Source organism: Pundamilia nyererei, unplaced genomic scaffold (genome assembly GCF_000239375.1).
Source record: "Pundamilia nyererei isolate P.nyererei 1_Seehausen unplaced genomic scaffold, PunNye1.0 scaffold00039, whole genome shotgun sequence".
NCBI classification, from domain to species: domain Eukaryota; kingdom Metazoa; phylum Chordata; class Actinopteri; order Cichliformes; family Cichlidae; genus Pundamilia; species Pundamilia nyererei.
The window spans coordinates 593938-606908 of NW_005187440.1; the positions used below are offsets into that span (position 1 = coordinate 593938).

The following is a 12971-nucleotide window of genomic DNA, read 5'->3' on the forward strand; positions in this document are numbered from 1 at the left end:
ATCTATTCAGTCACATGCCTTTCTTTTGACCATGCCTAACGTTAAAGAGTCAAAATATGATGAATGGTGTCTGTTTATATTTAAGCAGCCATCAGGCAGCCAGTCCCAGTTCAGAGAGAACAGAATATCCTACATCCACAACTGCGTCATCTGCCCAGACTGTTTCAAAAGCGTCGAGAGATTTCCTGTTGTTGTGACACAGAATGAAACGTCTTCCTTGGAGAAAAAAAATGTAATTAATACTGCCTCTGTTCAGAAGGGAAACAAACAAAAGCGACAGACAAAAAGTATCTTAAAATAATATTTATTTTTCCATGTAAGAGCAAGAACACTGCCTTCATAAATAATCTATCATGGCAAGCATTTATGTAATGATTAACAGTAAAAAACTAAACAAAACACTAACACAACACAAACAAAACCAAAAAACACACGCAAGGTTCGTCTAAAAATTACACTGGAGAAAAACAATCTATACATATTAATTGTTTGACTGATTGATTGATTAGAGTCTATACGTCTATACACAGAGCACCATATAATATGCAGACCATTACCTATATGGATGCGCACATACTGGAAGGATAGTATACTTTTACAGATAATGTGAAATTAAATTAATCTAATGCACTTAAAGGTTTAAAAAAAATTGCATATAACATTGATCAGAAAAGTGAAGCTTATTACAGTGACTTCTATTACATACAAACTCTTATAGCCATATAATCGTACACATATAACAGATAGCTGTGCATATGCATATACATGATGTGTACTGTGTTTGTTGTACTGTGTGTAAATGTCTCTGTGTTTGAGACAGAAGGTAGATTCAGTTCTGAAGCTCCATGGATAACTCCTCCAACAGACAGAGTGTCTGTCACTTCTTTATAATATCATATTGTTTCCTCCGTGGACTCAAAAATGTGTTGCAGCAGTCTCCTGTGAAATAAAACAGGAGTGATCAAATATAGAAGAAGCTCCACAATATTGTTATATTAATTTTTTCAGTTAAAGTTTACCTTAGAGAGAGTAACATGATAGATTTCAAATTAAGTGAACTGGAGATTCACCATGTTCTCCCTTTTTGAATTCAGGTGTTTTTAGTCCCATTGCCAAACCCTAGCCATGCAGTCTGTCACAAACATTTGTGAAAGACTGGGTTCTCCTAAAGCTCCTACTGAAATTGCACATAGTGCTGTAACAGTTTGCCACTGTTGCAAGACATGGGTCTAGATATTCAATGACCGGCTGTAAGTGGTGTTGTTGTCGAAAAGGGGAAGCATTTAGCTGTCACAACAACCCAGCCACAAAGTGGCAGGCAATGTAAACTTATACGACAGGGTAGCAGAGTGCTGAATCACATAGTGAGTAAAAGTCTCCAACACTCTTCTGACTCAATAACTGCAGATCTCGAAGACCTCCTCTGGCATTAACACCAGCACCAAGTCGTGCACAGGGAGCCTCTTTACACAGGTTTTCATGGCAAAGCAGTTTGTTATGTGCATTTGTCCATGTAGTGTGGGAGATGCTTCCTATATTATCACCTTCCAAAAACCTCTCATCTGCATGTAAACCCACAGTATGGATCCACACTGGTATCAGTATATAGTATAGGCTGTTTATGTGGATTCAAAGGGAATTCTGCATGCACATGACTATGTGTGATTTTGTTTTGTGTTTGCTTTTTGTGTGTGTGAGACCAACGGTCGACTTTTACATCACCGGTATCCCAGCATGTTTGTGTGTACTTGATCAGCTATCCCAGTTAGGATCACAATAAGGAACAACGTTAGGGAAAGCTGCTGATGTTAGCATTCATCAGGCCATCAATATAATTCACAATGCTAGGTTAAGCTAATAGCAGTGGAAAATTAGACAGCTATATGTGAGCGTTTTTGTGTGAGCTTCCCACTTCTTCTGTGAAAGGGCTTTGCTTCTGTTAATTGTATTTTACTCCCTGAATAGTCTTTGTTCCTTTGTCTTTCTACAGGAACAGAAACATTAAGACACGTAAACAATTAAATACCGAGGCAGACCAGGCAGAAACAAAAGCATACACGCCGAACAATTTGCGGACATGCATGGAAGCACAGGTGAATAAATGAGATTAGCTCACAGACGTACACACACGTATGCACACCTGTGCGTGCACACACACTGGCCTGGTGTAGGCAGAATATAATTTGCCTTTAGACAGAGGCTGATGGTGTGTGGTGGGTGTGTGAAGCATTTCTGATACTTAAATATATACATGAGGTGAAAAATTCTGGTGTTTTAAATTGAACTTTGAGTTAAACCACATAAAAATACATGTAGATACTCAATAAATTTCAAAATAAAGAAAATGTTTGCCATGTTTTTCCAACACCCATCTGCCTCAGGTTGTGCAGTCAATTTGAGGTGCAGGTCACACTACTTGGACATATTAAGGATCAATGAACCAATCCCGAAAAAAACATTTTAATTATTGTCTATAAAGATTAGCTTAATGAATAATTTCCACACCACTGACTGCAAGTGAACTCAATCACTCCCCTAATATAATTAGCAATGAAGTAAGGTAATCAGGAATGTGGCTTCACATTTTCCACATGGTGATTACAGCAAGATGGAAACAAAGTCTTTAAAGTTAAACATTACAAGAAAACAAAGCATGCAAACATAGATATAACCGCTCCCACTGTTCAAAGCACGCTATAATAAGCACCTTCCGGCTCCTTCAACTTCTTATTTAATGGACAGATTTGAGAGTATGCCCATATAACTCATAGGAAGAAACATAGTAACATCAGCTTCCTGCAAATTTAGCCACCCACAAACATCAAATTAGAGGTTGGGTGTTTGAGAAAGCAACAATGCTGTGCAGCTTAATGACTTGCAACAAATAAATATCAAAGAAAGTTTCCTGCTTTGGAGGTTTAAGTGCAAAGGATTTATTCTTTGCATTCTTCATCACTTTATATAACATCAAAGTGCATTTTGACATGCTCCATCATGTGCCATGATGTGTATGCTTGAGTGTTCATACCTTATATTCCATGCTTTGGCTCTGTGCTATGGCAGACTGACAGTACAGAACGGCGTCGTGGACGGTGGTGAAGAGACAAGACTTTGTTACTTTGTCATTAAAGAAACCTGCGGTCTGCAGGTTATCCACCACACCGCCTAGACAGACACAGAGAGAGGCAGAGATGAAGACACAAAAAGAGACGTGCGAAGAAAGCTGGAGGAAGATGAAATGGGTAATTGAGCATGTCGGTGTAGGAAGAAAAGCAATAGAATAGAAACAAGAGATGGAGGCACAGAGTGGAGCATGGAGAGCAGAAAAAGAAACAAGGTCTTAAATGTGAAAAGGAGAGAACAGAGAAACAGGAAGGGCTGCTCTTGTATAAAATTCCTACCTGTGTAAATATTAACTAACAATAAACTTGTTATGAGCTCCACAATTTTCTTTGGCTTTCATTGTGATCTTTCCTAGAGTTCACTTCCCCCCTCCTTCCGCGCCTTCCTGCTTGTGTCTTCCTTTCTTTATTTATGCGCGTTTATGTATACTTTGTCTGTCTTTCAGTGACTGAGGCTGTATTCCTCATGGGACTTGCTGTATTTAAAATGTAATATACTCTACTATTTTTAATTCTTGTATTTGTTCATTGTTTTCATAGGAAACATTCGAATCATAGACAGGATCAAACATGGTGGTAGCTTCCAGGTCAGAAAAACGAAGCCACTGTGGAAGCGCCTAAAAGCTGCATTCTGTCTGAAGCCCACCAGATGGCGATAGCTGTCGTCGTAAAAAAAACTCTGGTCGTATAGAAGTCAATGGAAAAATGGCTTTCTGATGGGACCTTTGGGAACAATTTCCTGTCGAGTTTGTGGGCTTAGTCGCACTTTTTGGATCACAGCGAATCAAAAATAAAATCGTGGTTACATTAAATCTTGGTCATAGGCTAGCATGTTTCAGGACAGACAATTGTCTGTGGTAAGAAACCTCATGGGCTTACGACCTGTCAGTCAGGAGTCATTAGTCAACAAGCATGCAGTTTCACAGTCAGACTTGTCTTTCCGCATCACATCAGTAATTTTGCAATTATGATGCCTTTAATTTGAAAGAAACAGGAAAATATACCCCACAAAATGAAATAAATCTTCTTCTTTTTTCTTTTCTTTTTTAGTTCTGCTAGATGTGATCTATTATCCTCTTTGTCTAGGATTTCTATATCTGAAGTAAAATTCTCTGTGTTCACCTTTTATCACAAAGGCTCAGACATATATGGACTGGTTCTTATACAGCGTCGTTCTGCAGAACTTTAGCGCTCAAAGCACTTTATACTCATTCACCCAGTTACACAAGGGTTTTTTTATGCTTAAGTGTTTTCCATCTAACTTTCACACACATTCATACTCCAATAGATGCATTGAAGAGCAACTTGGGATTATCTTGCCCGAGGATATTTGGGATGAAGAGTGGAGCAGCCACGGATCGAATCACCAACGCTCTGCTTAATAAATTAAAGCCACCCTATTTCTCATTATGTTCATGATCATCCCAAATTCTGGAAATACAGAAATGGACATTACAAATGCAAGCTTTTAAATACATTTTAAATGTAATTTTATCAGGTAATATAGCCCATTATCTTAATTTGGAGAGTTTATATAAATTCACCATTGAGTGGTAAACCTACATTTACATGATCTATGCCACTTAATCAGGTTAGTTAATTGTTTTTATGAATGGCTGGATTGTTATTGCTGTGAATTATGAAATGAAATCATTTCTTCCCTTTCATAGAGGATGGAGCAGTGTGTCATCTGCTAGAGGAAGTAATAAACGAAGCGCCTTTCCTTGGTATTTCCAAGAACTCAAACAGCTCTTATTAAGGCTGTCATACAAACACTTCCATGTCATTTCTTTCTCAGTTAAACTGAAACGTTCTAGAAAAAGCGAGGAAAAACAGAATTTGTTTTGGTCCTTAGAGCCATCCAGCCATTTGCCATTTGCTTCCTGTCCTGTGTAATTCTTTTCCTTGCTTTTCCTTAATTGTTTTCTTAAGTTCAAAGTTCACTTTAACACTTTCTGTTTTTGTCCTGTGTCCTTTTTGGTTTTGTCTAACTCCTAAGTCCCGAAACTGTACTAAGTGCAGGCGCTGATCCTGTGAAATAAGATCCCCCACCTCCACACAGCCGGGTTCCAGAGAAATGTGTTTTGTCCACATACTGCAAGTAAGACCTAAATTAGGAGGCTATTATGTCAAAAAATAAAAGCTGAGAGTAAAGGCTTTAAAACACATTAGTTAGACCAGATGTCATTTTAAAAATATGTGTTAGCTTGCCATGAATAGGGCTAATTACATAGTCTTCTGAAAAAAGAAAACATGTCAGGTACTTTATGCACTATAATATCAGCTAAAATAACATCTACTGTCATTGAACGCTTCAGATTGCATGTGGCCGAGTAGATCAGGACTGCATGTGTAAAAGTAAAAAGACATAAGAAGAGTAAGAGTAAAAAGTAATATTATTTGGGAGTATTTCTGTTCCACCTTAATGGTTTTCAGAAGGTGTTTTTAGATCACTACAAGGCAAAAAGACAAATGGGTTCTTAGAAAACTGCACAAGGAAAATTATATCTACCAAATCCTTATAAAGTCATAATAAAGTGTATTGCATTTATTTCCAGTGAGAGTGTTGAAAGTAACTGGACTTACTTTGGCAACCAGCAAGAAACACCTCCACTCCAATTTCTCCGTAGTCTCTCCGAATCTGAAACACACAAAAAAGCACAGAGTGAGGGACAAACTGCGAATGATCTCATTATTCTCATGATTCGATTCATAGAAATTTACCACCTGAGAGCTAAATTATAACAAAAGGGACAGAGGGATTGATTTTTGCAGTTTGCAGTTGTCTTCAGTTTTTTTAAGCTTTTGAAAAAGATGTTACATTTCGCTCTTTTTGTATATATGCATGTAAATGTGACTGATCTGTCCTTACACTTCGTAGTGTCTTGACCCCCACGGTGTCCAGGAAGTTGACAGGGCCAAGGTCGAGAACAATGGCTCTTGGGAGTGAGGGGTCCCGCTCAGCATCTACTTCAATGACAGACACATGGTTCTGCTCCTCCATGTTTAGCTCCCTGTTCTGGGTAGATATTAATCAGTGACATTTAAGACAACCACAATCGAAACTATAGGGTCTGGAATGCTGAAACAGGTATTTGTGGAAGAAAGCTCTTGCATTCGAATGTGAAATAAAGTCCTCTAAATCTGTCATCTCTTAGTTCGTCCTTACCACGTCCACCCCATTCTTCTTGAGCTCTTTTTTGACTCTCTTGGCTTCTTTTTTCTCGTGTCTCTGCTTTTTGGCTTCCAGTTTTTTCTTTGCTGACAGGAGCTTTGTAATGTCAAAGCCAGACTACAAAACAAAACAAAGAACAGTCAGATCAGTTACTTAATACCACTACTAGTTACCCTGTCTGATAAAAAAAAAAAAACTAAAACCTTTTGTTAAGCTGTAAACTTAAAGTGTTTGGTTGGTGTTTTAATAATGGGAAACTAACATTTCCCAGAAAAGACAGGACTAGGAGAACATGCTACACAAAAATCTTTTACTTCATATGACTTTGGAATCATCCAGTCATTTGTCTCCAGTTATCAGAGACGGGGTACACCCTAGAAAGTGAGTCAGCGTGTCACAGGGCTAACACAAGAAGAGACAAATTACCATTCACCTTTAGGTGATGCATTATGTTGGGTGCTTAAACTTTTGTGCAGCCAGTTTGGCCAGTTCAGTCAGTCCAGCACCAACATAATCTAACCACAACAAACAACCAAGCAAGGTGTGGTAGACAGCAGCTTGAATGAATGGAGTCACTGTTACAATACAATGACTGATTATTAGGAATGGTAATGGATTTCTTTCTTTTACTTGACTTACTTGTTGTAAGTCAAGTTCTTTGACTAAAAGAAATCCATTACCATTACTTGCAGAAACCTTTTTACATAGAGAAACCTTTTGAATACAAGCACGCTCATCCACACAAGTGTGCACACAGGTGTTCACTGTTCACACACACAAACAACACCTTTCTTGGCTGCTACCACAAAGCACATTGTGCGCCGTCGGTCCTGCGTGCTGCACAACTACTTTCAATATTTAGTATTTACTGTTATTTACACTTAGCTAGATTAATGCGATGGTGTTGTGTTTACTATGTTGCTCTCTTTATTTTTGCTTGTTTTGTCTTTTTTTCTCTCAACAGGTGGTCTTGGAGTTTTTTTTCTTTTTGAGTGCCCTTTCTCAGTGTCCCTCTTCCCCTCTGTTTTTCTTTTCCTTCATCTTTCTTTCTCCCTTTTCTATCCCCCAGCCATGTCTGTCCCATATGTAACAACTGAAAATAAAATAAAACAAAATAAATAACAACAACAAAGGTCGATCAAATGGACCAATGTGGCAAGGCCGTGATGATCCACTTGATAAAGTAAATCTGTTGGGTATCTTTGTTGGCCTTCAGACAACAATTCTGACGCCTAAGGAGCCAAACGGGACAGGCAAAAAAAAAAAAAAAGAACTTGTTGTGGAGAAAAAGACAAAATTGGGCATGCCTGATCCAACTTTATTTTTCATTTAAATTATGATCCTTTATATTTCTAGCAAATTGTAATTCGAATGCATGGCAAAGAATGTAACTTAGTGTGTATCTTAGTGTCATGCACTGCATTTTTATGAGGCTTGGTCTTTGCTATATATGACTTATTTTTACAGTCAATTGTAACGTTCATGTTACGAGCCTGGCCCTAATTATAGTTCTAACATCAAGAGTAAAAGTGAGTAAAAAGTATATAAGGACATACTTTGGCTATTTCTTTCCCGTTGTTGGCAGTGTAGTGTCCAGTGGTTAGGACTGTTAGCCTACAGCAACAAGGTCCTGGGCTTGATTGCTGGGGCTTTTCTGTGTGGAATTTTGTGCTGAATGACATCACTAGTTGGAGCCGTAACAATCCTGTAACAGCATGGCTCATGAGCTTCGTTAGTGCCGGTGAGGACACGCAGAGAGTAATCGTACGTTTCTCGAGAACGCGTCAGAACTGGTGTCACAAAAGCACCTGAGTCTGTCTCACCTTGCAAACAAACCTGCAGCCTCTGCCAGACTGCTCAGCAAGAGCTTATTTGTGCATGAAAGCAACCCTTTGACTTTGACATGCTGACATTTTAATGAATGAAACATTTCCATTATCTCCTTCTCTTATTCAGTGTCTGTGCCTTCCCTCTCCGCATCTTTTGTCATCCTATTTCCAACTTCCCTCTGTCTGTCTTCCCACTGACCCCAAAGCGGCATGACAGAAGAGGAGGGGCAGGAAGAAAGCGTAGGAGCGAGTGGGATGGGGTGTTTTAAACAAAAGCTGAGCGGGGAAAAAAATGAGAGAAGAGAATGACATTGCGAACAATGTCTGTCACAGTTGTGATGTGTGAATTGGTGACAAGTCTGGTTGGCTATTAGTGTGTCAGAAATCATGTTTTTAAAAGAGGAGTTAATTGCACGGAAACAGCGACATGATGTGTTTGGCTGCTTCTTTTTCTCCGTGTGTGTGTAGCTGTGGTGTGCTGTTTCTGTGTATTCATTTAAATCTGAGCTTTTAGTATGTCATGCTGTGCTTTGTAAACTGATACTGTGTTTTGTTTTTGGCTTTATGGTCTTGGTGGGGGTGAATGCACCCACATAAGTTAATTTGTGCACTTTGTGAGAATTTAAGAGTAATGATGTTTTTAAAAGACATTTTCTTTTTTTAGGATTAAGATTTGGTTTGAAGCTTCGGTTTAGGATATCTGTGTTCTCACCTTTGAGTTCAAGGCTTCCTGGTACATCTCAGCATTGGCAAAGTAGAGGGTGGCAGAGGAACGGAAGATCAAAATCCCTGGCACTTGCCTCACCTAAAATCGAATGGATTAAACAGGCTAATCAATCAAAATATTCCATTATGGCTTTAGTATGAAGTAAAAGTTACACCTGACCAATCAGATATATGGATTTTTGTTCATAATTTCATAGCAATTTATCTAATATCAATCTATCCATCCATCCATCCATCCATCCATCCATCCATCCATGCCAGTGAATTCTCTCCAGTGTGTTCTGGGTCCTGAAGCTTGCCTAAAACACCTCACTTTACCATATGTCCTGAAGGCATCCTGGTCAGATGCCTAAACCATCTCAACTGGCTCATTTTAGTTAAGAAATTCCCCTAAATGTCGCAAAACCTCATTTCCATGGCTTGGATCAGTGATCTCATTCTTTTGGTCACTATCCAGAGGTTGTGGCCATAGGTGAAGGTGTGAATGTAGCTTGTTTTAAATAGTTTGCTTAACCAAAACAGAACCAACTTGTTCCCTCTATCGTGAATGGAGTCCAGCTCCACCGGGAAAGGGTCTGATTTGTTGGTGGTAACACAGGCCAGTCTCTCACTATTATTGTATGAGTACCAAATGTCCTGCATCCAAGGTTCGACTAATGGATGACATCTTGTCTCCAGTACCCCGGCGTAGAGCTTCCTAGGAAGGCTGTTTGTGATGCCCCTATAACTGCAGCATACCTCATTGTAAACTGGGCCTCCACTCCTGATCACCATCCACTGGGCATAAGCTACCGATGGTAATTTTACTTAAATTATTTTAAGTAAAATTAATTAACTAAAAAGCAGGAAGCATCTTAAATTTACATCCCAGCCAATGAGGAATTTGTAGTTTTTGTTAAACTGTCTTTGTGGAACTACAAAAACTAAAATGCTGTTAGAAAAAGGTTCATTGTTTCATCATTATTTCATCTGTTACATATCCATGCTTTCCTCATCAATGACCAAACCAAGTAAAATTCTGACAGAATAAAAACAACACTTATTAAGTAATTCACTTTTGAAAAATTATATTTAAAACTTGATAATACAAAACTATTTAAAGTACAGAGATGTAATGTGATTAGAAAACGTATTTCATGGCCGACTGCTGGGACTTGCTAAACTGAAATTTTGAAATAATAATAAAAGAAGACATTTTATATAGTATCAGTATGATATAAGAGTAACTACACTAAAAACGTGCTGTTCATTTCTGTACCAGTGCTCATTTTCCATTCCATTTTCAGTTGATTTAAAAAGCAAAAAAAAAAAAAAAGCAGTTCTGTACCTGATGGTATTCATCCAGTGGCTTGTAAATGTCAGTTTCAGGGACCTGCCCTAGCATGGAATATTTAGGTCTGAAATAGTCACACACAGAAAACCTTAATTAACATTTTCTAATGCTCTAATCCATTAATAGGCCATTAATCAGTTTGAATTGTAGTGAGTTTTAATGTTCAACTGGACACTTCCCTATATATATATACATATATATAGATATAGATATAGATATATATAGATATATATAGATATATATAGATACATAGATATATAGATATATATAGATATATAGATATATATATATAGATACATGCAGGCCATGTTTACAGAGGGAAGTGTATATAAGATAGTGCTGTGTATGGCTGTTTGGCAAGCTGAGGACCAAACCAGTCACAAAAAAAGCAGCTATTGTTTTCTTTTGGTGCACAAATTTTGTTTGCGTACTTGTAGTGAAGTTGTGCTGACATGAACACATGAACACATGGGTCAGGACAGACCATATGGTTGTGAAAAAACATAATTAATTGTGAATATATATATAACCCAACACAAAGTGTGCCTACAGCTGTGTCCTGAAGATGACAGTAAGCAAGGAGAAACCAATGGATGCAGCCAGTCCTATGTCAGGGTTTAACAGCAAGGTGAGGATGAAGGTGGCCACCCAGACCAGCTGCAAAGAGAAACAGAGAGCATAAGGAATAGCTTACGCCTGTGTTCTGCTGTAAAAAAAAAAGTGCCTCATTTGTCGCATACTGTACATTGTTTCCCTGCCTCTATTATATTTGAAAGACGTTAGTCTCGGTCTCTTTAACGCCCCCTACCTGTGAAGCCCAGAATAGATTTGATAGCATGAAAAAAAGAGGGCAACATTGCCAGAAACACTTTATAATATGGCCCCAGACCAAAGACGTCATTCGCTTAAAGTTAAATGAAATTTCAATGTTTCAATTTTATTTGAAATTAAATGACCGATTATTAAAAAATTATATTTATTGTATTTTTTAAAATTATATTTAAATAATAAATGTAATTAAATAAATAAAAATGATTACTTCTAGTACTTTGTATAAGTATTTGAAATTATTTATACTACAATTAATCATGGTACTGCATAATTAATTTTAGGTACTGTTTAATTTCTTGATAATTTTACTGAAAAACAACAATAATTCCCCATTTTACACTGTACGCGCACATTACTTTGGAGGACCCGGATCATATTATGAAGAGGCTAAACCTCTAAATCATGAGTATTTCACAGTAAAGGAGACACTTCTTTCCTTTACAGTCCTTTTAAAAGTTATGTTTGAACAGGGATTGTAGGAAAAAAATTAAGACTTGTCTCTATCATTATGAGGTGACATAGGTCTGAAAATTTTGACAGTTATTATTTTTTCTAGTAAATTGGTAAGGGAGAACAGTCGCTGTGACATTTATATTGGCAAAGTAAAGGGCCAGTGGAATAAAAGAAACTCTATCACACACATCACCATCACAGCATTGGTTGGATGTGAGATGGGGAAATATAATTAGTATTTCTGCAAATTTACAATGAAATTGCACAATTTTAAAAATTACTTACACTGTACTTTAATTTACTTATAGTATAATTATTTTTCTATATCCTGTAATAACCTGACTTGGTACCATCTCATTCTAGCGTGCCTACCTTTAAGTATTAGTAGATTATACTTATATAGTATTGCATAGTATTAAAACACATACATACAATATACAGTATTTGTAAATATAATTACATTGTAATTTGAAATAAAAAGTCATTGAAGTTTTTTCTGCATTTTCCTCCCTGTGGTGAAATGTCGCTATCTTTCTTGTTCAAGTCCACTTTTCTATCATTGGCCATTCTACCTGTGTCAATGCCACTGGGCTGTGCACTGTTGGTTTTTATTTCACACAAGCCTGTCTGCCTGCATACTTGCAAAGACCTACTGTACATAAACGTTCCACAGCGAATGGGGGACTATTGTGAGGAAGCAAACATATGATTGTTATTAGCAGGTCACATGTTGTACATGTACACATGTTGGCAGAAAACTGTCATTAATTTTATGGGCATTATTTGCTTAACAGTTTTTTTTTTTAGTTTTTTTTTTTTTTAGCTAATTCCAAGGAAATTAGTTGAAACATATGAAGCCAGGATTATTTCTTATATGGAGTTGCTCATCCAGGTAGTTTGTATTCCAAATCATTTCTATAAAATGGCACTGTGAAGCAGGATAGTACTTAATCTAAAAGTCAGCAGGTAAGGAAGATATGCAGTATATGCAGTACAAGATATGCTATGTTAACACAGTAAAATACCTTTGCTGCATTAACCACTTCCTTGTGGCCTTTTTAGTGCACTCACCATATCCACTCTGTTGGTTTTCCACAAAGCAGGGATGTCCAAGAACTGCTTCATCATGCTATGGAGGTTGACATGGATGATGGCAGCCAAGACCGCCTGCAAAATCAGGGAAACGGTTTAAGTGGAAACGTTTCTCGAAACAGTCGAAACGAGTTTCATTAGCCTCTCACTGAAGTACTGTTTAATAGCAGTTATTACATCATGCTCAGTCCATGTTTGGGCTTAAAAAAACTATTTTCTAAAAGTAGCTGATAACTTTAGCCTGAGGCAGAAGAAATACCTGTTTCTGCATTTTGACAACATAACCTCAGCTGTTGTTTTTTACCTAAGGCTAAGAGATTAGCATGCGTATGCTTATGATTGCGCGCGCGCGCACACACACACACACACACACACACACACACACACACACACACACACACACACACACA

General features: G+C 37.6%; 1 protein-coding gene across 1 annotated transcript in view; it reads right to left on the bottom strand.

Annotated features, from left to right (window-relative positions):
* Window positions 1–638: 638 nt before the first annotated feature.
* slc26a6.2 (solute carrier family 26 member 6, tandem duplicate 2) overlaps window positions 639–12971 on the bottom strand; it is a 19741-nt gene continuing 7408 nt past the window's right edge. The window contains 9 exon segments of the mRNA XM_013910266.1: window positions 639–939; window positions 3029–3165; window positions 5709–5763; window positions 5995–6141; window positions 6301–6414; window positions 8839–8931; window positions 10180–10249; window positions 10736–10842; window positions 12541–12636. Of these exon segments, the coding sequence (XP_013765720.1) occupies window positions 916–939; window positions 3029–3165; window positions 5709–5763; window positions 5995–6141; window positions 6301–6414; window positions 8839–8931; window positions 10180–10249; window positions 10736–10842; window positions 12541–12636 (843 nt within the window). The 3' untranslated portion in view covers window positions 639–915.